Genomic DNA, 26,160 nt, shown 5'->3' with positions numbered 1-26,160 from the left:
GAGAATCGTAAGGAGGAGAGGAGTAAGGACTATACTCGTGGCTCCGGATTGGCCAAGAAGGACTTGGTACCCGGAACTTAAAGAGATGCTCACAGAGGACCCGTGGCCTCTACCTCTAAGAAAGGACCTGCTCCAGCAGGGACCCTGTCTGTTCCAAGACTTACCGCGGCTGCGTTTGACGGCATGGCGTTTGAACGCCGGATCCTGAAGGAAAAAGGCATTCCGGATGAAGTCATCCCTACCCTGATCAAAGCCAGGAAGGATGTAACCGTACAACATTATCACCGTATTTGGCGTAAATATGTTGCGTGGTGCGAGGCCAGGAAGGCCCCTACAGAGGAATTTCAACTGGGTCGTTTCCTGCATTTCCTGCAAACAGGACTGTCTATGGGCCTAAAATTAGGGTCCATTTAAGGTTCAAATTTCGGCCCTGTCGATTTTCTTCCAAAAAGAACTGGCTTCAGTTCCTGAAGTTCAGACGTTTGTCAAGGGGGTGCTGCATATACAGCCTCCTTTTGTGCCTCCAGTGGCACCTTGGGATCTCAATGTAGTTTTGGGGTTCCTAAAATCACATTGGTTTGAACCACTCTCCACTGTGGACTTAAAATATCTCACTTGGAAAGTGGTAATGCTATTAGCCCTGGCTTCAGCCAGGCGTGTCTCAGAATTGGCGGCTTTATCCTATAAAAGCCCTTACCTAATTTTTCATACGGACAGGGCAGAATTGAGGACTCGTCCTCAATTTCTCCCTAAGGTGGTTTCAGCATTTCACTTGAACCAGCCTATTGTGGTACCTGCGGCTACTAGGGACTTGGAGGACTCCAAGTTGCTGGACGTAGTCAGGGCCCTGAAAATATGTTTCCAGGACGGCTGGAGTCAGGAAATCTGACTCGCTGTTTATCCTGTATGCACCCAACAAGCTGGGTGCTCCTGCTTCTAAGCAGACTATTGCTCGTTGGATTTGTAGTACAATTCAGCTTGCACATTCTGTGGCAGGCCTGCCACAGCCAAAATCTGTAAAAGCCCATTCCACAAGGAAGGTGGGCTCATCTTGGGCGGCTGCCCGAGGGGTCTCGGCTTTACAACTTTGCCGAGCAGCTACTTGGTCAGGGGCAAACACGTTTGCTAAATTCTACAAATTTGATACCCTGGCTGAGGAGGACCTTGAGTTCTCTCATTCGGTGCTGCAGAGTCATCCGCACTCTCCCGCCCGTTTGGGAGCTTTGGTATAATCCCCATGGTCCTTACGGAGTTCCCAGCATCCACTAGGACGTCAGAGAAAATAAGAATTTACTTACCGATAATTCTATTTCTCATAGTCCGTAGTGGATGCTGGGCGCCCATCCCAAGTGCGGATTGTCTGCAATACTTGTACATAGTTATTGTTACAAAAATCGGGTTGTTATTGTTGTGAGCCATCTTTTCAGAGGCTCCTCTGTTATCATGCTGTTAACTGGGTTCAGATCACAGGTTGCACGGTGTGATTGGTGTGGCTGGTATGAGTCTTACCCGGGATTCAAAATCCTTCCTTATTGTGTACGCTCGTCCGGGCACAGTATCTTAACTGAGGCTTGGAGGAGGGTCATAGGGGGAGGAGCCAGTGCACACCAGGTAGTCCTAAAGCTTTTACTTTTGTGCCCAGTCTCCTGCGGAGCCGCTATTCCCCATGGTCCTTACGGAGTTCCCAGCATCCACTACGGACTATGAGAAATAGAATTATCGGTAAGTAAATTCTTATTTTTTTTTTTTTCCATTTTGTTATGCTCTGGATCTGTATGTTTGCCAAATGGAAATCATTTTACCTTTTTGCAAAGTTTTTATTAATTAAAGTACAGTTTATCTATTATAAACAGTCCATAGGTATTTAGGAAACCACAAAATCTTGTTATTAGTTTTTTGCCGTTGTCTTTGCAGGATTTGGGCCATTTGGTGAGCATGCCGTGAATGCAAGTTGGGTAGCAGTACAGGTAAGTAATTTCTGTACTCTCAAGTTAACTAAGATTTAAGAACCACTTAAACTAATCTGGAATCTGAAAACTAGTTGGAGAATACATATCTAAGAGCGCTTATGGCTGAAAAAATGGTTTATAATACATACTGTAGGAGGCAAATGTTACTCTGAGGAGTACATAGGGAGCTATTCAAATGTTCTTTAGCGATAATTAAAGGGTGCCCATTGTTGCTATTCAATTGTTCTGGGCACCCTTTTACTTATCACTCTTGACGCGCCAAGTTAGACAGGGTTAAGCCGCGTAAAGCAGCAATACCCATCTAAACTAATGGTGCGACGGGGAAAAGTCCTGTGTAGGAGCTAAAAAGTGACTGCTGCAGCTAATAGCATCTGATCGGAGCATAATTTGAATAGCACTGATAGACACCTATTAGTTAAAGTGATCTGTACAACAATATAATAGCCCCCATAAAGTGCATAAAAAAAAAAAAAGCACACAGCTTACAAATTGCTACCTTTCCTATTATGTACAGATGTGTCTTCGTACACTCCTCTCAGCATGCAAGGTCCTGTGCAACTCTGCTAGTGTCAGGCGTCTTATTTTGATACATTTTTATATGGATATCTGTGTGCAACTGAGTCTGAATCTGTATATGAAGCGCTGCAGCGGCCACGGCTTTTCTCCAAGTCAAGGACTTAATGGCACACAGTATTGTTGTGTGTGTGTGTGTGTATATGTATATGTATATATATATATATGTGTATGTATGTATGTATATGTGTGTATATATATATATATATATATATATATATATATATATATATATATATATATATACACACACACACTCTATAATGCTTCTATATAATTCACGTTTTGTGCTGACAGCCCAAATCGGGACAGTGCCGGTCCAAACTTCTTATACCATGGTACATGTACTAATCCATTGTCTGCCTTGTTAGTGTTATTATTTCTCTTATGTACTAGAGGATGCTGGAGTCCACATTAGTACCATGGGGTATAGACGGGTCCACTTGGAGCCACTTGCACTTTAAAAATTTGAGAGTGTGGGATGGCTCCTCCCTCTAGCGCCCCTACTACCAGACTCGGTTTAGAAAATGTTCCTGGAGGAGCCAGTCACAGCTAGGGGAGCTCCTAGAGCTTCTTTAGTTTTATTTTTTTCTAAGAGTTATTTAGGCACAAGGAGGCTGCTGGCAACAGCCTCCCTGCTTCGTGGGACTAAGGGGGAGAGTAGTGTCCGTCCTGAGCGGTCTGAGCCACTATCTCCGCTGACAGGACACTGAGCTCCTGAGGGTGATGATCGTTAGCTGCCCCAGGCGACCGCTCACTCCCGCAGCATGCCGCCACCCCCTTACAGAGCCAGAAGATTCCGATGGCAAGTGAGTCACCGGCTCCCCTGGCAAGCGGGGAGCCGTTGTGAAGATGGCAGCAACAGGGTAGGAGCGCAGTATTAACTGCGCTCCGGAGGCTCGGCGATACATAGTGCGGCACTGTGAGGGGCGCCTTGAGCCAGCGCCTATACCCTACACTGGTTGCAAGCCTGTCGGGGACCTTGGTTACACTGCCAGCAACAATCCTCAGGCCAGTATAAAAAACTAAAGCGGGAAGCAGTGCCATGTTAAGGGGATGGAGCTTCTCCCCAGAGCGGACCCAGCAGCGTTAAGCGCCATTTTCCTGCCTGCAAATCCTCTACAGAGACGCTGACAGGGAGAGCTGTCCCTCCAAGCAACTCCAGCTATCCTGTGCGGTACCAGGGGGTTCTGGAAGAGGGGGGAGGCTGTGTTAATACTGTGTAGTCTATTAAGGTACACAGTGAGCGCCAGGTAGTGGTATTGTATCTACCTAGGAAAGCGCTGTATGTGGGTCGGCTTCACTTCTGTGTTTCTCTGTGGGGGGGATGGGGGGGGGGGCGCGGAAACTGTGTCTGACATTTCCCTGTATCTGTGTGGGTGGGTTGGTTGTCTCACATAGCCATGTCTAGGAACTCTGTGTCTTATGCTGCAGAGGACATTTCCTCTCTGGAGGAATCCATTCCTTGTGCACAGGAATGTAATGTCTCAGGTCCCTATTAATGAGCCTGAGTGGTTAACCTCTATTAAGGGTATAATCGCTCAGATCTCTACTAGGGTAGCTCATACTGAGACTGAAACTCAGGATTTAAAGAAATCTATGGCAGTTTGGTCAGGTTCTGTCTGTATTCCTTCAAAATCCCCTAGCATATACCCACAGAAACGTGCACTTGCCCAGAATATGCAAGATGACATGGATACCGACTCTGATACGGCAGACGGAGACGGGGATGTGCTGAGGGGGGTGGCATCCCTGGCAAAAGGGGTGCAGCTAATGATTGAGGCCATTAGAGATGTGTTAAATATTACTGACACAACACCTGAGCAGGTTGAGGAGGCTTACTTCACAGACAATAAGAAAGCCTCGCTAACCTAACCTGCATCTAAAGAATTAAACGCTTTATTTGAAAAATACTGGGAAAACCTGGAGAAAAAATTCCAGATCCCAAGAAGGGTTCTGGTTGCTTTTCCCTTCCCTGAGGAAGATGGGAAAAAATGGGAAAACCCACCCATAGTTGACGCATCTGTCTCCAGACTGTCGAAAAAGTTGTTTTTCCTGTCCCTGGACCTACCACGTTAAAAGAACCGGCGGATCGTAAGATTGACACTACGCTCAAATCCATATACACTGCTTCAGGGGTGGCGTTGAGGCCTACTATTGCCTGCACATGGATCTCTAAAGCTATAGTAAAGTGGTCAGGCACATTACTAGAGGATTTGGATTCACTGGATAGAAGTGACATTGAATTATTTTTACGTAACATACAGGATTCAGCGCGACTCATGGTGGAATCCATGAAGGACCTTGGTACGCTGACTGCAAGGATATCTTCCATGTCTGTCTCAGCTCGCAGGGGACTCTGGCTACGCCAATGGTCTGCAGACGCGGTATCCAGGAGAAGTATGGAGAACCTACCCTACAGAGGTCAGGCTCTATTTGGGGAAGCATTGGATGCGTGTATTTCCACAGCAACCGTGGATAAGTCACCTTTTCTTCCCTTAGCTGAGCCTTCTACGAAGAAACCTTTTCCTTCATCGTCATCGCAGTCCTTTCGGGCCGCTAAGACAAAAAAGTCCAAGCATCTTACCACCTTCTTTAGAGGTGGCGGGCAAAATCCAAAAAGCCTGCACCCGCAGGGATCCAGGCTCTGGTACCTCAAAATCCTCATGACAGTGGACCGCGCAGCCTGGAGGACGGGCTGGTGGGGGCGAGACTCAGATGTTTCAGCCACGTCTGCCTGTCGTCCGGCCTGGATCCCTGGGTACTGGATATTGTGTCCCAGGGGTACAGACTGGAGTTTCAAGAAACCCCACCACACTGATTCTTCAAATCAGGCTTGCCAGCTTTACTGACAGACAGAACTGTCCTACTGGAAGCTATCCAGAAATTGGAAAGGTCAGAGATCATTGTCCCAGTTCCACCTCATATGCACAACGTGGGTTACTATTCAAACCTTTTTGTGGTACCGAAACAGGATGGTTCGGTCAGACCAGTTTTGAACTTTAAATCGTTAAACCCTTATCTAAGGGAGTTCAAGTTCAAAATGGAGTCTCTGAGAGCGGTGATCTCACGTCTGGAGGAGGGGGGAGTTTCTGGTATACTTAGATATCAAGGATGCGTATCTCCATATTCCGATTTGGCCTCCGCATCAGGCTTATCTCAGATTTGCACTGTTAGACAGTCACTATCAGTTTCAGGCACTGCCATTCGGTCTCTCCACGGCACCGAGGGTGTTCACCAAGGTGATGGCAGAGATGATGGTTCTCCGCAGGCAGAGAGTGAACATAATTCCATACCTTTATCTGCTGATAAAGGAGTCGTCCAGGGAGAAGCTGTTGCAGTCCATTGCTCTCACGACTCATCTGCTCAGGGTCCATGGTTGGATCCTGAACCTTCCAAAGTTACATTTGGAGCCGGCAAGGAGATTCTTTCCTGGGGATGATCCTCGACACGGAAGTGCGGAGGGTGTTTCTACCGGTGTAGAAAGTGTTGGTGATACAATCAATGGTCTGGGATGTCCTGAAGCCTGCCCGGGTATCGATTCATCAGTGCATTTATCTTCTGGGGAAGATGGTTGCCTCTTACGAGGCTATGCAGTTCGGAAGGTTTCATGCTCGATCCTTCTATTGGATCCCCTAGACAGGTGGTCGGGTTCTCATCTACATATGCACCTGAGGATATGTCTGTTGCCGAAAGCAAGGATTTCAGTCCTCTGGTGGCTACAAATGCCTCACCTTCTGAAGGGCCGCAGGTTCGGGGATTCAGGACTGGATCCTTCTAACCACGGATGCAAGTCTCCGGGGCTGGGGCGCAGTCACTCAAGGGGAAACCTTCCAAGGAAGGTGGTCAAGCTTGGAATCTGGTCTTCAAATAAACATTCTGGAACTAAAAGCCGTGTAAAACGGTCTACTGCAAGCGGCACATCTTCTGAAAGATCAGGCCATTCAGGTTCAGTCGGACAATGTGGCGACAGTGGCCTACATAAACCGACAAGGCGGCACGAAGAGCAGAGCTGCAATGGCAGAGGTAACAAAAATCATTCTCTGGGCAGTAAAGCATGTGGTGGCGCTGTCAGCAATCTTCATTCCGGGAGTAGACAACTGGGAAGCGGACTTCCTCCGCAGACACCATCTCTATCCAGGAGAGTGGGGCCTCCATCCGGAGGTATTCACGGAGGTGAAAAATCTTTGGGGGGTTCCTCAAATAGACATGATGGCCTCCCGCCTCAACAAAAAACTTTGGAGGTATTGTTCCAGGTCAAGAGACCCGCAGGCAATGGTGGTGGATGCCCTGTTAACGTGTATCCTCCACTTCCACTAATTCCAAGAATTCTAAAGCTCGTAAGGAGAACAGGAGTTCATGCAATCCTCATTGCTCCAGACTGGTCAAGAAGGGCTTGGTACGCGTATCTTCTGGATCTACTGCTGGAAGAGCCAAGGCCTCTTCCTCTTTGGGAGGACCTGCTGCAGCAGGGGCCATTCGCTTATCAAGACTTACCACGGCTACGTTTGATGTCATGGAGGTTGAGCGCCAGATCTTAGCTCGGAAGGGCATTCCGAACAAGGTTATTCCTACCCTGATACAGGCTAGGAAAGGAGTAACGTCTAAACATTACCATCGCATTTGGAAAAAGTATGTACCTTGGTGTGAATCCAAGAAGTTTCCTACGGTGGAGTTTCAACTGGGACGTTTTCTCCTCTTCCTGCAAGCAGGTGTGGATATATGCCTGCGGTTGGGATCCGTAGAGGTCCAGATTTCGGCACCTTTTCATTTTCTTCCAGAAACAGGTGACTTCCCTCCCTGGGGTTCAGACTTTTTTGAAAGGGGTTCTGCACATCCAGCCTCCCTTTGTGCAACCTACGGCACCCTGGAATCTTAAGGTGGTGTTACAGTTCCTCCAATCGGATTGGTTTGAACCTCTACCGGAGGTTGAGGTCAAGTTTCTCACGTGGAAGGCTGTCATTTTGTTGGCCTTAGCTTCTGCTAGACGTGTGTTGGAGTTGGGGGCTTTGTCTATTAAGAGCCCCTACTTTATCTTCTATGAAGATAGAGCTGAGCTCCGGACACGGCAGCAGTTCCTTCTGAAGGTTGTGTCTGCATTTCATATCAACCAACCTATAGTGGTGCCAGTTGCTACTGACTCCTCAATTTCATCGATGTTGTAAGGGCTCAGAAAATCTATGTGAAGAGGACTGATCGTCACAGAAAATCGGACTCTGTTTGTCCTGTATGATCCCAAGAAACTTGTGTGTCCTGTTTCTAAGCAGACTATCTCTCGCTGGATCAAGTTCACTATCCAGCATGCCTATTCTACATCAGGATTGGCGTGTCCTACATCGGTTAAGTCCCACTCTACTTGTAAGGTGGGTTCTTCCTGGGCGGTTGCCTGGGGTGTCTCGGCTTTACAGCTTTGCCGAGCGGCTACTTGGTCTGGGTCGAACACCTTTGCTAAGTTCTACAAGTTCGATACTTTGACCAAATTTCAGGTCCTCAGAGGCCAATCAGTTCTGCAGGAGCCTTTGCGTCTCCCTCCCATTTTGGGAGCTTTGGTACATCCCCATGGTACTAATGTGGACCCCAGCATCCTCTAGGACGTAAGAGAAAATAGGATTTTAATTACCTACCGGCAAATCCTTTTCTCGTAGTCTGTAGAGGATGCTGGGCGCTCGCCAAGCGTTTCGTGATCCTGCAGTGGTTACTTAGTTCGGTAATGCTTGGTTCCTGGTTAGTACCATTTGTTACTTGGTTAAGTAATCTTGTTCAGCTGTTGCTGAGTTTTCAAGCTGCTTAGCTTGGTTTGCCTTGTATGTGTGAGCTGGTGTGAATCTCACCACTGTCTGTGTAAAATCCTTCTCTCAAAGTTGTCCGTATCCTTGGGCACAGTTCCTATTCTGAGTCTGGTAGGAGGGGCATAGAGGGAGGAGCCAGCCCACACTCTTAACTTCTTAAAGTGCCAGTGACTCCTAGTGGACCAGTTTATACCCCATGGTACTAATGTGGACCCTAGCATCCTCTACGGACTATGAGCAAAGGATTTACCGGTAGGTAATTTTAAATCCTATTTTTTCATCATCAATGCCTAGGCATTTTCTGATTATCTAACTTTCCTTGCTTCCAAGTAGCTGTTTGGACCAAGGTGCAAAAAATCTTGTGCTTGGTTCCCACGTACATAATACCAGTCATCAGATAAATATATCTGCCCCTCTGTAGAGCTATCCTATGCCACACAATAATAAGGGACATATTATTTATCAATATTATTGTTACTATAATAATGTGGAAACTGGTGTATTCACACTCTTTTTCACATTATTTTAGTATCAATTGGAGGAGAATTTGCATAATTCTCCTCCAAGCCCTTAATTGCAATTGGGGATGTGATCTGTCCAAATTTACTCAAATTAAATTGTAATAAAATACCGGAGGGAGTCTGTGATAACTCCATCTTCCCTCCGGTTCTGCTACTGCTGCTTTGCTCTGACAGCCTAAATAGGCCACAGGTTGATCATTGAAGAAAATAAAGTTACCTGCATGCTGCTGTTTAGTGTCTGGCTCCTTCTCTGGCCTTCCACCATAGTACATATTACCGATCAGCGACATATAATGCAACTTTTAATTTATTAACTTTCTGCAGCGGGGTACACTGCAACGATTTGACTGTCCCAGGATGCATTGGGGCCTCCTCTATAACCCTGCCTCCAGGCACTGAGAGCTCAATTTTGAGTGGTGCCTGCAGGCAGCAGGTCACCTAACAGGCGGGGTGCACTGGGCAGCCCTGAAAAAGCTATAGAAGACTTCAAGGGACGCAGTGCTATTATGTCAGGGTGAAATTCAGTGCTGCATCTCCGCCATCTCCCAAGCGGCGTTGCTTACTCCCGTGGCTCAGATCCCGGATACTTGCAGCAGGACGCTCCGGTTCGGCACATGGTCGCAGACGCTCTCCTGGTTCGCGTGGCTGCTACGAAGGGAGGAGGTAAGAGGATACCGCAAGCGGGACCCGCCACTAAATCGAGTTCCTGTCGCAGTCTAGGAAGACGGACTGCGACGCTGATGTGGGCACTGTTACCGAGCAGGGACCCCACTATAACCGGCAGGGCATAGGAGTACAGGATGTACTAACTCCCCTATTGGTAAGGCTCCGTAGTACCTGCGGTGAGGCCTAGCATAAGGGAGTCGGCGCTTGACCTGTAGCCCCTACACCCCGCCCAGGGCACTATCTCCTTGCAGATTTCCCGCCCTGGAGCTGCCTCACTCTCCCTCAGTTCCTGACAGAGACGCTTGGCGCCATCTACTGAACATAGCTGCTACTGGTCTCTGGGATTGCAGGGCAAGGTCTCCCCTGTAAAGCCGCCTGTCCACAGCGCTGAGACTTTACAGACACTTGAGTATAGTTAGTTAAGAAAGAGTCTACCTATTACAGAATATATTGTCTGAGTATTCTGATACATACCTCCGGTCTAGACCGTGCTGTGTTATAATATACTAGTCCAGTGCAGTTTTATTGTGTTTAAAATAATCTCTGCATTGCCTGTGACTGTGTGTGCCTGTACCTGCTGTATGGTTTCAATATTATGTGTATCCCATCTAAGGTACCTATCACCATATTCTATACCCGAAGGGACTAGGTGCGTCCGGGTCCTCTAATAAAGTATACACAGTACCTATCGCTATACGGATATTTTACTGTATTAGTCACGTACACCGGGATTTAGTTCACAATTTTGTGTATTCTGGCGCTGTTTGTGTACTTTGTCTGCAAGTTGTGTACTCTGTCTGGCTTCATTGTACTAATAGCCTGATTGTTGCTTTATTACATTGTCTAACAATAAGGGCAGTAAAACTCTGGAAGCTCCTGTAAATTGCAAGGTATGCTCCAGAGGTTTACCTGAGGGGGAAGTATTGTGTGATGGTCTGTGTACTATATGTCATGCACCTCCCAGTCAGCCTGCAGCTCTTGTAACTACAATGGAGCCACCCTGGTCTATGACCCCCCCCCCCCCCCCCCCCTCTGGGGACTCTGGTGGATCGTTTAGCCCCCCCTGTGGGACCTCCGGTGTCACTGTCACCACAAGTTGTCCCCATAGTAAATCCGCCTTAAGCGGAAAATATGTCTACATGGCTACAACAGTTAAATCAGTCTTAGGTTAGACAGAAATCTACTCCAGGCCACTCCTGTGTCTCTGGGTCCTCTAAGCTGGTTGCTTCCTACTCACAATCTGATGTTTCATCTGACGAGGAGGGGGAGCAATCGGTCCTGTCAGACTCTGAATCATGTGTTACTGACTAGGATTCTACCTTACAGGTTGATGTTTCTGCCCTAGTGGATGCTATTAAGCAGATCCTTCAAATCATTGAGGATGAGGATTCCACTACAGTGGCCAAGAAAACTGAGATGTTTAAACAGAAGGTGGTTAAAACTGTATTACCCTGTTCTGTTCATCTTGTGGACATCAGGAAGAACCCTGGTTTACCCCAGGTAAGAAATTCCAGCTCCCCAAACGGGCTTTGGCTTGCTATCCTCTCACTGCAGAGTTGTGTGGTAAACGGGAAAACCCATCGCCGGTGGATTTTCGCGTCACCTGTCTCATGGTGTCGTCTACTCTGCCTGTCACCACTGTCACCTACCTGAAGGAACCGACAGATAAGCGTGTGGGCGGATGCCTGAAGTCTATATATTCCCTTGCAGGGGCCATTCATAGGCCCACCATAGCTGCCTCTTGGGCCGCAAAGGGTATTGAGACGTGTGTTCAGGCGTTCGAGGATGAGCTGCCTGAGGATATTTCTGAAAAACGTCATCCACGTCTGTTCTGGCTCGCCGCATTCTGTGGTTTAAGGTCGTGGAAAGTGGATTTGGACTCCAAGAAGACCTTGGAGGTACTCCCCTTTGCTGGGGACATTTTATTTGGAGAGGACCTGAATAAAATAGTGTCTGAATTAGCAGCTGCTAAGACTGCTTTTCTTCCTCCTACTAATCCTTCTGCTCAGAAGGCGAAGACTACCACTTTTCGTTCCTTTAGACCTCAAGGGAAAGGGTCCGTCTTACCCCAAACAGTCTCGTGCTCCCAAGACCAACAAGCCCAAGACGAAACAGTCCTGGGCAGCCCCGTCAGCCTGCTTTGAAACAAAGAAATACTCAGAGAAGCGCCACCATTTAAACAGCATTTGTAAAAATTATTCTTAAAAAAAATTATATATATATATATATATATATATATATATATATATATATATATATATATATTTTATCACAATTCAATGAATAAACCGAATATCCTGTTATCTAGTTAATTCATGTATTATGTATCAAACATTGGTTACAGAGATGGTAACAGTATATAAACACATACTAAAAGGCTCCCTGGGAGAAATAAACCACCTGTATATTAGTGGAAACTGCAGTATTTATAATTGACTGATGATTTTCCTATTAGACTCCATGCATGGGCTAATTAAGTCATATAAATTTATTCAAATTTCCTTCATGATCCATCCACATTTTAACTATGTAAATGTGGTATACTTGTAAATTGACCAACATATAGTGGAAACACTTAAATGCTCACAGTTTATTCCTTCCAACTGAGAATAAGGCTTATACTGGGTAGCTCAAATGGACATGCTTCCATACATATTGCAGTGACTTTAAGCTAAAGATGCTATTAGTACAGTCCCGTGGCTTCGATGTACAGCAGTACAATAGTGTGGGCAGCCGGCGCCCACTACCACTTAGGAGTCAGTGAACAATCTTCCCATCGTGAAAGGCTTGGGTAAGCTATATGCACGGGACTGTACTAATAGCATCTTTAGCTTAAAGTCACTGCAATATGTATGGAAGCATGTCCATTTGAGCTACCCAGTATAAGCCTTATTCTCAGTTGGAAGGAATAAACTGTGAGCATTTAAGTGTTTCCACTATATGTTGGTCAATTTACAAGTATACCACATTTACATAGTTAAAACGTGGATGGATCATGAAGGAAATTTGAATAAATTTATATGACTTAATTAGCCCATGCATGGAGTCTAATAGGAAAATCATCAGTCAATTATAAATACTGCAGTTTCCACTAATATACAGGTGGTTTATTTCTCCCAGGGAGCCTTTTAGTATGTGTTTATATACTGTTACCATCTCTGTAACCAATGTTTGATACATAATACATGAATTAACTAGATAACAGGATATTCGGTTTATTCATTGAATTGTGATAAAATATATATATATATATATATATATATATATATATATATAATTTTTTTTAAGAATAATTTTTACAAATGCTGTTTAAATGGTGGCGCTTCTCTGAGTATTTCTTTGTTTTGTAACCTTTTGGTTGAGGATCAGCACCTCAACTTTGGGAAGCCGCAACCAGCAAAACAGTGTTTATATTCCAGGTGTCATATAGCCATTAAACTAGCGCCCACCCACCTTTTTTCCTTTTTTCTTTTTGTGCTTTGAAACAAGACAAGCCTGGTGACCTCAGAGTGGGAGGCCGACCTCTACAGTTCACCCAGGTCTGGTTAAAGACCACTTCAGACACTCGTGTCAAAGTCGAAAAATATCGTGCTTCACGTTGCCATATACTAACCCCATGCACATGCCCGCTGCTCGTCCATTCAGTCTGCCGTACGTGCACATGTCCGCAAATTGCGTACGCTCGCTCCGGCGATTACGCGCGGTATTTACGGTAGAGTTTATGAGCTTGTAGCGGGCGACTCGTTTATAACATAGTTAACAAAAATAGTGCGTTTTGTAGATAATATTCCCTTTAATTATGTCTGCAAGTATGTTTAATGTAAATGGTTCGTGGACATGGGAATTCCTCTTTGCATGATACGAAGGGTCTGACACAGGTTGAACAGTGGTGTCTAGTACCTAACTGAAGAGTATTTTATTAGAAACATTCCGGTGTTGGTTAGGAAGAGATTAATCGATCCTGCGTATAGTTATGTCTATAAGAAGTTTATGGACATTTACTATATTTGCAGTTCATTATCCATGCGGCGGGAATCTTAAGGACACCTCCCACCTGAGCAGTTTGAAATAGTCACAGCCCACCTGTTCAAATCCACCTATGACCTTTTGTTATAATGTAGAGAGACATTCCTGTGTCCAATGAACAATGAGATTGTAGGGCCCTTTGTAGTGTACTGTATGTTGTGTATATAAAGGCCACTGTCCCCTGACCGGCCAGTACTCTCTCTCATCAACAATTATCAGTCGGATAATTGGAGGACTGGATCCGGTTGCGCTAGCGAGTGTTCCCCCGTATGGTATGTTTCTCTGTGGCCACTTTGTTACCCGTTTAATGTAAGCCATTCATACTTAGTCTATGTATTTGTGTTTGCGTTCGTTCGCCATTGTGTATATTTTTGTCTAGTTATTCTGTTTAGGTATTAATGTTAGTTCTGTAGTGTATAAGCTGTAATCTGTATTCTTTTCCCTTTTACTTACTAAAAGTCATCTGGTAAGGTGTTGGAACCTTAACAAGTGTTTGTGTGATTTACCATATAAGTGCTAAGGGCTTCAGAACATCTCAATTGCTCAAACAGCTTGCATACTCACAAAGGTTCAGTGTTACACCATTATAGTACCACGGTATTAAGGATTACAGTGTAAGCATATTCTGTGTTTAAAGTTTATAAAGGTTACTGTCTGTGTGTACGCTCGCTGTGTGTATTCCGTACACTCAGCGCAGCGTGTGTACGTAACTTGCGTACCACGTGTGAGGTCTTTGTACGCAACTAGCGTACAAAGTGCGTAGCACGTGCACAAGGTTTAGTGGCTATTACGGCTTTACGGTATTCGTAAATAGCTTATCTTAAAAGGTAAATATTTAGCTTTATCAATTGGGGACTCGTCCGGTCCACTTCATATCCGCAGTCAGGCGAAAACGCGCAGACTTTATCGATCAGCAAAGGGCGGAAAGGTAGTATCCCCTGTATCCGTGTTTGTGGTTGGGGATACAGTTGTGCTGATCGGATAAGCGTCTGCTTTGCTTGGGTTGTAGGGATGCTGGTGAGATCCGAGGAAGGTAAGAACATGCAGCTATTGTTTTAAATCTGTTTTCTTTCTCTCTCTCTCTCTCTGTTTGGCGCCAATTGCGCACACAATACACGCACACACACCTGTATTTTTGCATAGTCACTCTTGTTACCATTAGAATTGATTGTTAGACACGTGCTGAGGAAATTTGGTGCTATTTAGTTGAGATAATAAAAGTAATATTTAAGGGAATAATTGTAAAGGGCACGCACACAGCATAACAGACACTGTGTGGTGTTCGGTAAGAGATTACAGTTGAATATCATTTACATTTATAGAAGCGTGTTACTGTGAACGTATCTGGACTTTGTGCATACGTGTCTCGGGCAACGTGCGTACGGATACGCCCACTAAACTCAAATCTCACGATAGCATTGTTTAGTGTGGGCAGGTATAGTAGCCACGCGACAATAGCACAAGTTTGTTCAGTTTCCAAAAGTTTTAGTTTAAAGAGAACCTTTTTCTATTGCAAAACCTGGGGATCGAACTACTGCCTGAATGAAAGAAATTTCTGTACAGAAAAGTCAGTGTGCATATGAGTGAATAGGAGTGAGTGTGCAAATAAAGGTATTCTTTTTTGTGAACCCAGAAATCGGGATCCCGTCGGAGACCACATCAGGTGAGTGGAAACTTGGTGGCGTGGGACTGGCTTGCTCACGTTAACATTGTATAAGGTAAAAGAGCAAGTAGTATTCGCATACAAAAAGAACTGCGAAGGTTAAAGCGCAGCCCAGGGGGTTGGCGTAGTACCCATATAGGCACAAGTTGAGAAAACGCTCCGGCTGAAGGTTTCGCAGCCTAAACAACCGATTCCGTTGGTCGCAAGGCGAATAAGTAAAATATACTTATACGCAGGGCGACTGGACCGCACGTAATTGTGTGCATTAGTTTGTTACCTTGATACCCATTAAAAATTTACTGTGGGATCATAAACGCTATTTGTACATTCTAACGTGATTTGTGTAGGTTTTTGTTATTTTAAGGGAGTTTCTCTGTTCACTCAGGAAATCTCCAACAACTAATATTTACTGGGAAGGGTAGCATACTCCCACGCCCCAGTAAATAGAGGTTACAAAAAGATCCCGAGATTGGGTACGACCAGTGGTGGGCACATTGCTGGAATTCGTATTGGCCAATAGGGGCGTGAGTGAGTGAAGGCACTCGTTGAACTTTTCACCGTCGCCTTATCTCTGGGAACTTGGTTTGTTTTGTAAGAATTCGCTGAGACAGCAATATCTGCAAACGATGGGGGCCAGTTGCTCAAGTAAGGGACGACCAACAAGGGTTCACGTTGGTAGTTGTTGGCCCAAAGGGTCAGCACGGTATATAATGTGTGAGAAATACGGATCACACACACAGGTATTATGCAAAGTATGGGAACGAATGACTGAGGATGATGGGGAACAGTTTCCCAGGGTGGGCAGTTTGAATCCTGAGGTATTGCAAAACTTAAGAAAGAGGATAGGTCTAATAAAATCTGCAAAGCAGAGGATTAGACTTTATGATTGTTTACAGTTATGGCAACAGGAGAGTGAAATACAACAGGAATTAGCTCAAAAAGCAAATTCAAATCCTGGTAGAAGTCTGATAGCAACGGCACCACCACCGTATATAGTAGGGGGAAAAGTGGCTGCAGAGAATGGCATACGGGTGTACGAAAAAAGTGCACTTAACAAATATAGTAGTGATAAGAGTAAAATGAATGTTAATGCAAATGTTGATGCTAATGCTAACCCGTGCAAGTTGTATCCCATTTTAAACTTCCCTCAGGAATGCGACCAGGAAGATGAGCCCACTACGATTTCAGCTCTCTCTCTAGCGGCCACCATAAACGATACTCCAGTGGGCACGGCCCAACCAGTAAGAGCGGTATCGAAGGCCCATAGTGCAGGGACAGGTGAGGTTGTGTCAACAGGTAAGTACGGCACTGTACAATATGCTGAAACTGTTACACCACACACTGTAGAATCAACCCAGAGTGAGGTAATTGATCTTAATCCTGTTAGAGTGATAGCGGTCCCCAATGGGAAGACCGACGCAAATGAAGTCACACCCATCAGGAATATTGCAATTCATGGTCCCGGGCAGAATTAAGAACAATTTTGTCTGAATTTCCCGATCCCAGAAAAGATCTAGCTGCATGTCAAAGGTTCATTAAGGATCTAGGTAACTCCGCTGAACCCAGTAACAAAGATTGGCGGACACTACTGCGGGCATGTCTGCCCTCTAGTATTGACCCTGTTAAATTCATTACAGATTGTAAATTGGATGCTGAGGTACCCCTCACTGACGAGTTCAATCAGGAAAATGTTAAACAGATCAATCTGCAGTTAGGAGTATATTTCCACGCCGTTGTAAAATAGAACAAAATTTTCTCCATAAAGCAAATGGAAGGAGAAACTGCTTCTGATTATTTCCACCGGGCACTGGAGGAAATGGCTAGCTATACTGGGATCATGGACATTGAGGCAAATGTACATCATAGAGAGGTAGCGGTGTCCGTACTGATGGACTGTTTAAAGGAAGTATTAAGAAATAGGGTACAAACAACTCAACCTAACTGGAGAGGTATGTCGGTGGCCGCCTTAAGAGAGACTGCTGTCGGGCACGACAGGAACATCACGAGACGCAGGGAGTCACAGGGTGATAAGCTGATGGCCATAAGTATCCAAGCCCTTACAACAAGGCCGCCTCAGTTTAAATCTTAGACCACTGGTGGTAAGCCGTATATGGTAAAATGTTACAATTGTAATAGGGAAGGACATTTTGCACGTAACTGCACCAATAGAAACTCACATAATGTATATCAACCCCCTAGACCAGAGCATGACACACAGTATGGCACACGTAGATGGGAGCAGGGACCGCAGAGGAGGAGTGATGAGCCACACGCAGGGGAAACTAGGAGGTACCCACCAAAAAGAGACTGGCTGATCTCTGAAAATTCCCAGTTACCTCCCTCACATAGTGTAGCAACCAATGCGCTGCGGGAAGGTCACAATGTACAATAGGGGTGGCGCCACACCTGTAGTTTGCAGCCAGTGAAATTAATTGCGAGCCTTGGAAGTGAACCCGAGGTCACAATTGATGTAGCTGGTAGATCTCTACCTTTCCTTGTAGATACGGGGGCGGCCAAATCAGTGATAAATTCAACAGTGGGTATGAAGACCACTGGTAAAACAATTCCAGCCATGGGAGTAACAGGAGTAGTACAATACTACCCGTTAAGCAAACCAGCAGAGATTACGATAGGGCCTTTACAGACTAAGCATTCTTTTCTGCTAGCTGCATCGGCTTCAACTAACCTACTTGGTAGAGATTTACTGTGTAAGATGGGATGTGTCGTATATTGTACTCCTGAAGGTGTGTTCTTGGACATACCCGAGAACCACGCTCAGGAAGTGCAGGATATGCTAGATTCCCCATCAAAATTAATGTCACACACTGTTGTTGTAGATAGGTGTCCGTCCAAGGTAGAGGAAATGACTTCCCAGATACCGGAGTCACTTTGGACCAAGGACGGACAAGACACTGGATTAATGGCAAATGTAGCTCCTGTAGTTGTGCAAGTAAAAGATGGTAGGATAGCTCCAAAAATCCCACAATATCCTCTGAAGCCAGAGGTGGAGTTAGGAGTTTACCCAGTAATAGAGCGCTTGCTACAACAGGGCATTCTGGTTAGAACGTCCAGCACTGCCAATAGTCCCATCTTCCCTGTTAAAAAGAGTGGGGGGAGGGGTTACAGGCTAGTGCAGGATCTAAGGGGGATCAACAAAATAGTTGAGAGCCAATTCCCCGTAGTGCCAAATCCAGCTGTCATCCTTATGCAGATCCCTCCCACTGCCAAATTTTTCACTGTAATTGACTTCTGCTCCGCCTTCTTCTCGGTACCTCTGCACCCTGACAGCCAATACTTGTTTGCATTTACATATAGAGGAGTACAGTACACCTGGACTCGTTTACCACAAGGTTTCATCGACAGCCCAAGTATTTTCTCGCCGGCCTTGCATGATTGTTTACAATCCTTTCAACCTGAGAGTGGATCAATATTAATACAGTATGTAGATGACTTACTGCTGTGTTCTGATTCACTCGAATCGTCCTTGAGAGATACGAAACAACTTCTGTTTCATCTTTCTGATACAGGACACAAGGTTTCAAAGGACAAGTTGCAATTATGCCAGACCAAGGTAAAATATTTGGGGCATTGTTTGACACAAGGACTGAGACACCTCACCACTGATAGAGTACAGGCAATTCATGACATGACCCTGCCACAGACTCAGCAACAGATTCGCACGTTCCTAGGAATGTGTGGGTACTGTCGTAACTGGATCCCAGGATTTTCCATACTGGCCCTACCTTTGCAGGAGATGGTCTCATCAAACAAACCAGATCGGATCTCGCACACAGATGAGTCTGAGCTGGCGTTTGAGAGACTCAAGCAATGCCTAACGCAGGCACCAGCATTAGGTATGCGAGATTATGGGAAACCCTTTGAACTGTACGGTACGGAAAATGCTGGATGTGCGGCAGGTGTCTTAACCCAGAAACACGGTGATGCCAGCAGGCCGGTAGCCTACTACAGCGCTCAGCTAGACACGGTAGCGCGATCCCTCCCCACATGCTTGCGAAGTGTTGCAGCAATAGCATTGCTAGTGAGTAAAAGCGAAGATGTAGTGCTAGGACACAACCTCACAATCCATACACCTCATGCAGTGTCAGCCTTACTAAATTCTGCCCAAACCAGACATGTCTCATCCGCACGGTTTACAAGGTGGGAATTAGCACTAATGGCCCCTGTAAACATCACCATAAAGAGATGCAGTGCACTAAATCCAGCAACGTATCTCCCAGGTGTGCCTGGACAGGCACAAAGGGTGGGGGATGAGAGTGATGGTGAAGGAGGATTTAGTACAGACACTGACACATGATTGTATGGAATATTTGACCCAAAATTTCACGGCAAGGCCTGACATCAGTGACAATCCACTGGAAGGTGTAGATTTTACTTTTTACACTGACGGTAGTTGTCACAGACAGACGGACTCGGGAGACTTGTGTACTGGATACGCAGTCGTAGATGACAAAGGTATCATAGAAGCGGAACCCCTGGGCCCACCTCACTCAGCACAAGTTGCTGAGCTGGTCGCCCTAACCAGAGCATGTGAATTGGCTAAAGGTAAATCAGCCAATATCTACACAGATTCTAGGTACGCCTTTGGAGTAGTTCATGATTTCGGGGCCCTATGACGCCTTAGAAATTTCATGACGGCAGCTGGCACACCCGTGGCACATGCAACACACCTCAAAAGACTTTTAGCAGCAATACAAGAACCTGACAGAGTAGCTGTTATCAAGTGTAAAGCCCACACGTATAGCCAAGACCCAGTGTCACTTGGTAACAGCCGAGCAGACGAAGCTGCTAAATCAGCAGCCAGCAGCCCCATGCAGACAGATATCACTCAACTGATGGTATTTAATACTGTTAGCACACAGAAATTGTGTGAAATGCAAAATTTGTGTTCACCACAGGAAAAGGCAGTTTGGAGGTCAAAAGGATATGGCCAGGAGTCCTCAGGACTCTGGACAGATAGACAGGGTAAGCCAGTGGCACCCAGAGCATACCTCCCAAGTCTAGCGGAAGCGGCACATGGGCTGACTCATCTAGGCAAAGAAGGAATGTGTAAGTTGGTAAGAGCTTATTGGTGCGCGCCAGGATTTTCTTCCCATGCGGGTAAAAGAGCGATGACATGTCTCACCTGCTTGAGGAAGAATATCGGAAAGTCAATACCAACAGAGCCATCCCATATCCCTCCTACAGATGGTCCTTTCCAGGTAATACAAATTGATTTCATACAATTACCACCTTGTAGAAATTTAAAGTATGTATTGGTTTGTATTGATGTGTTTTCAAATTGGGTAGAAGCATTCCCCGCTGCCACAAATACCGCTGTGTTTACTGCAAAGAAAATTGTGCAGGAATTTGTCTGCAGGTATGGTATCCCTAGAATAATTGAAAGTGATAGGGGTACCCATTTTACAGGTGACGTCTTTCAAGCAATGTGTAAGTTAATGGGAATTAATAGTAAGCTGCATACTCCGTATCGCCCCCAGGCGAGTGCGAAAGTGGAAAGAGTAAACAGCACTATTAAGAACAAGTTGAGCAAAGTGATGGCTGAAACAGGATTGTTGTGGCCGGAAGCTTTGCAAATTATATTGTACAGCATCAGAACCACTCCCAGGTCCCCTCTTAATCTGTCTCCCTTTGAGATTCTGTTTGGTCGACAACCTCATGTAATGATTGACCCTCAAGATGATTTGAAATGTAACAATGAAGTAACTGTAAAGTATCTGGTTAAGATGAGTAAGCAATTGAAGAATCAGAATGATAATCTAAAGTTGGTGATTCCTGATCTGCCAGACAGTAATTGTCATGACATTGAACCTGGGGATTATGTAATGATTCGCAATTTTCTACGCTCAGGTTGCCTTATTGACAGATGGGAAGGACCATATCAAGTCTTATTAACCAGCACAACAGCATTGAAGGTTGCCGAGAGAGAGACTTGGGTCCATTCGTCTCACTGTAAGAAGGTCGCTGACCCAGAGAGGTCCCGTGACAAAGAACAGACGGTAGAGGAAATTGTATCGTTAGAGTGTCTGTTTCAGGAAGGTTGAGACTGCACCTGAGCACTGAAAACAATAAGATCGGAGGCGGTTGTCGAGCCAAGATTTCTTTTTCCCTTTTGTTATTTTCTCCAGTTCCCATCTCCCTCCTATTCTCCTTCCCCTTTCTTATTTCTCTCCTTTCCCTCCTCTAAGATGGACTTGTCCCAGGAGACTGTGTTCCGGATTTTCCTGTTGACCCTGTTGTTGACCAGAGCAGTCTGTTTCGGTGAGAGTGCCAGAGAGGCCAAAGAGGGATCTGGAATGGGATCTGATAATCAGGATGGAGGCGTAGAATTTTCAGAGCAACACAATCACCGAGCAAAGGCGAGTATCAGAAAACGATCTGGTAGCCATGATATCAGTAGACATTGTGAAGGATTGTTAGCTGAAGAGAACTGCATCTGTAGAAATTGTAAAAATATAGTTGAGGACGATTGCATCAAGGAGTGTCAGTCCAGTTTTAATATCAACATGGACCGGCATCCATTGAGTGACTATCACTCATTGGTGGGTAAAGTGTTAAATCAGACAGACTGTTGGGTATGCTCACAAGTACCTCAAGGCCATAGAAAGTCAGGACTAGTGCCATATCCTTTAACGGTAGATGAGGTACTTGAGTTAAAGGGTGGGAGACCGGTGGACAAGAGATTTAATATTTCTAGTCCTCCTAGTTTAAAGCTCCATCAATACCATGTAGATAGGTCCCTAATATGTTTTAACATTTCCAATCCCCGAAAGCCGGGAAATTGGGAAGTGTCATGGAACTACCAAACCATGACATTCTCACACAGAGCTGACAAAATGCCCCTAGACTCAGAACTTATACGCCAAATAGCCGACAGTGGAAAATATTTCCGGTATAGGTACACCCTAGGAAGTAGGATCATGCGAGTTGGAGAAGTATCACCAGGATACTGTGCACATATCGTACAACCGGATACGTGTACTAGACAGATGGGAGAATTAGGGTTAGGAGATTTCACATGGAAAGTTTGTAACATGGTTATGTCATACTCCATCCCATATGTTCTCCCCGATGATGCATATTTCATATGCGGGAGAAAGGCGTATAAGTGGCTTGCCCCAAACTCAGAGGGATTGTGTTACATTGGAAAGGTACTGCCTGAAGTAATGACTGTATCCCATAACAAAATGAAAGACATTCACCGCGGTGCCCAAGCTCCTTATACTCACACTCATTACGAGCACGTTGTTAAAAGGCACCTGATAGAGAGGACAGAGCATCCGGCCTCTGACCTGATCCATGAATCCACCGGGATTCAATTCCTACTCGCGTTAGATATCACTCGTACCGCCAGAGGAGTGATAAACTTTAGGTATATAAGCGCACTTGCGAACCTGATAGACAATATCACCGAAATGTATGACGACACATTCAGGTATACTGGGAGAGAGCTACAAGCCTACAAAACAGAGCTGGTTCAGCATAGAATGATTCTCAATTACCTCACAGCAATGACAGGAGGGTATTGTGTTTCCCTAGCAACTCAGTATGGTGTAAAGTGCTGCACGTATATTACAAACAGCACTGAGGACCCGGCCGAGATCATAGACCAAAAGATGGATGACATTTTGCAATTAAAATGGGAGTTTCGAAGGAGGCATAATCTTACTCTCGCTGCTGTGGGTAATGAGCTGACCGGTTGGGTGTCATGGTTGAACCCACGAAATTGGTTCTCTGGTTTAGGAGAATGGGCCCAAGGCATTATAATGGATGTAGGGAAATTTCTCTTGTGTATTCTGGGAGTCGTCATATTGGTTGGTCTGATATTTAGATGCGTTCGGACTTTAACGAAGTGTAAACGTAGTACCAGAGTGATGAGTCTGAGGAGCGAGGACACTGAAATAACAACTAATTTAATTTATGATCCATCAATAGAGACAATGTTGTGATGAAAATGTGATTCCACGGTCCATTTCTTTCACCCGTTTCTCCTTTGTTTTCCTCCAAGGTACAAGGACATCCACTTGGAAGAAGAATTTGACAACCTCTCTTATACAGACCATTGATGAACTGTGTCACAGACACCCAATACTTTTAGTGACTTTAACTATCCACTGGAAACCCAATACTTTAGAGACTGTAATTTTATGGACACTGGAAAAGCTTTTGCTCACCACTTACAGCAAAAGCACTGCGAGACATCAGACAACACGTACATCAGACAAGACATCAACAAGACCTCAATCGGCGACTGTATACTAAACCTCACATAGTTATATGACTGCATTTATAACGCTTGTTTCTTGTTTTCATCTCTACAACCTCCAGGTAGTATCCCACATAGTCGACAGGTGATTTTCACATATTAGCATCCACATACTCTCCCCCTTCATGTATCATCAACTAATTTGCACCCCATTTGTTGTAACCAAAAGCCGAAAAGAGCTCGGTAGAGTTTGACAGCCCATCCACAGACCCTTAATAAGGGATAAGAAGGATTCAAATGTATACTTCGCAATACCTCGAAGCTTGATTTAGAACATGTACGGCACGATGATACATGACCCCTCAGACATTTTACTATCTCACTAGATTATATCTTTCCCACCTTCTCCTCTCCTCCCTCTACCCAATCATAAAAAGGTATTTACATGATGACATATATTTTTCTGTTTGAATTGTTTAGAAAGTGGCAGTTATTGTTGACTGCCAAAGGGTGGACTGTCAAAGTCGAAAAATATCGTGCTTCACGTTGCCATATACTAACCCCATGCACATGCCCGCTGCTCGTGCATTCAGTCTGCCGTACGTGCACATGTCCGCAAATTGCGTACGCTCGCTCCGGCAATTACGCGCGGTATATGCGTATTTACGGTAGAGTTTATGAGCTTGTAGCGGGCGACTCGTTTATAACATAGTTAACAAAAATAGTGCGTTTTGTAGATAATATTCCCTTTAATAATGTCTGCAAGTATGTTTAATGTAAATGGTTCTTGGACATGGGAATTCCTCTTTGCATGATACGAAGGGTCTGACACAGGTTGAACAGTGGTGTCTAGTACCTAACTGAAGAGTATTTTATTAGAAACATTCCGGTGTTGGTTAGGAAGAGATTAATCGCTCCTGCGTATAGTTATGTCTATAAGAAGTTTATGGACATTTACTATATTTGCAGTTCATTATCCATGCGGTGGGAATCTTAAGGACACCTCCCACCTGAGCAGTTTGAAATAGTCACAGCCCACCTGTTCAAATCCACCTATGACCTTTTGTTATAATGTAGAGAGACATTCCTGTGTCCAATGAACAATGAGATTGTAGGTCCCTTTGTAGTGTACTGTATGTTGTGTATATAAAGGCCACTGTCCCCTGACCGGCCAGTACTCTCTCTCATCAACAATTATCAGTCGGATAATTGGAGGACTGGATCCGGTTGCGCTAGCGAGTGTTCCCCCGTATGGTATGTTTCTCTGTGGCCACTTTGTTACCCGTTTAATGTAAGCCATTCATACTTAGTCTATGTATTTGTGTTTGCGTTCATTCGCCATTGTGTATATTTTTGTCTAGTTACTCTGTTTAGGTATTAATGTTAGTTCTGTAGTGTATAAGCTGTAATCTGTATTCTTTTCCCTTTTACTTACTAAAAGTCATCTGGTAAGGTGTTGGAACCTTAACAAGTGTTTTTGTGATTTACCATAGAAGTGCTAAGGGTTTCAGAACATCTGAATTGCTCAAACAGCTTGCATACTCACAAAGGTTCAGTGTTACACCATTATAGTACCACGGTATTAAGGATTACAGTGTAAGCATATTCTGTGTTTAAAGTTTATAAAGGTTACTGTCTGTGTGTACGCTCGCTGTGTGTATTCCGTACACTCAGCGCAGCGTGTGTACGTAACTTGCGTACCACGTGTGAGGTCTTTGTACGCAACTAGCGTACAAAGTGCGTAGCACGTGCACGAGGTTTAGCGGCCATTACGGCTTTACGGTATTAGTAAATAGCTTATGTTAAAAGGTAAATATTTAGCTTTATCACTTGGGTACTGGAAGTTGTCTCTCACGGGTACACTGTCTCCTTCAAGAGATTTCCCCCTCACCAGTTCTGCACCACGGTACTCCCTTCAGATCCGTTGAAGGTGCAGGCTCTACAAACTGGGGTATATTCTCTCCTGAGTACAGGAGTGGTTGTGCCGGTACCTCAGTCCCAGCGTGGCAGAGGCTATTATTCGACCCTGTTTCTTGTGCAGAAACCCAATGGGTCTTCTCTGCCTATTCTCAACCTCAAGTCACTGAACAAATTTGTGATGGTCGCCAAGTTTTGTATGGAAACATTGCGCTCTATTGTGCTGGCGATGGAACCCGTAGATTACATGGTATCCCTGGATATACAGGATGCTTATCTGCATATTTTTATTGCCATATTGCATCAGCAGTTCCTGCAGTTCGCTATTGTCGACAGTCACTACCAATTCCAGGCTCTGCCGTTCGGACTGGCCACGGCTCCTCGGATCTTCACCAAGGTTATGGCCATGATGACTGCGCACCTCCTTCGCCAGGGAGTCAGAATCCTGCCGTACTTGGACGACCTGCTGATTCTGGCGAGTTCCCACGATGTCCTCCTCAGTCATCTACAATTGACGGTGAGTTGCCTACAAACCCACGGATGGCTGATCAATTGGAAGAAGTCCTTGCTGGTCCCAGCTCTGAGCATGGTGCACCTAGGGGCGCTCATGGACACACAAGTCAGAGACTGCTCCTGTCTCCAGACAAGGTCCTGAAAATCCAGGACAGGATAAGACATGTGAATGCTGGTTATTTTACAGGACAAAAGCAATACCTTAATACACTTAAATTTGAGCCGCTGCTGCCGCTGTAAGTAATCCTTACCCTACGTACTTTTTACACAGTTAGCGTACAAGAGCCCGTACCGTGTA

At 45.2% G+C, this 26,160-nt stretch overlaps 1 protein-coding gene across 3 annotated transcripts in view; it reads left to right on the top strand.

The window, feature by feature from the left end:
• The window catches only part of PGPEP1 (pyroglutamyl-peptidase I), a 99,299-nt gene that overhangs the window by 25,723 nt on the left and 47,416 nt on the right, over positions 1-26,160 (top strand). For all 3 annotated transcript variants that reach the window (XM_063914752.1, XM_063914751.1, XM_063914753.1), the window contains exon 2: positions 1,915-1,967. In XM_063914752.1, coding sequence (XP_063770822.1) covers positions 1,915-1,967 — 53 coding nt within the window. The remainder of the gene's footprint in view (positions 1-1,914; positions 1,968-26,160) is intronic.

Source organism: Pseudophryne corroboree, chromosome 1 (assembly GCF_028390025.1).
Source record: "Pseudophryne corroboree isolate aPseCor3 chromosome 1, aPseCor3.hap2, whole genome shotgun sequence".
In the NCBI taxonomy this organism is placed as follows: domain Eukaryota; kingdom Metazoa; phylum Chordata; class Amphibia; order Anura; family Myobatrachidae; genus Pseudophryne; species Pseudophryne corroboree.
This window is presented reverse-complemented; position numbering and strand designations above follow the sequence as displayed.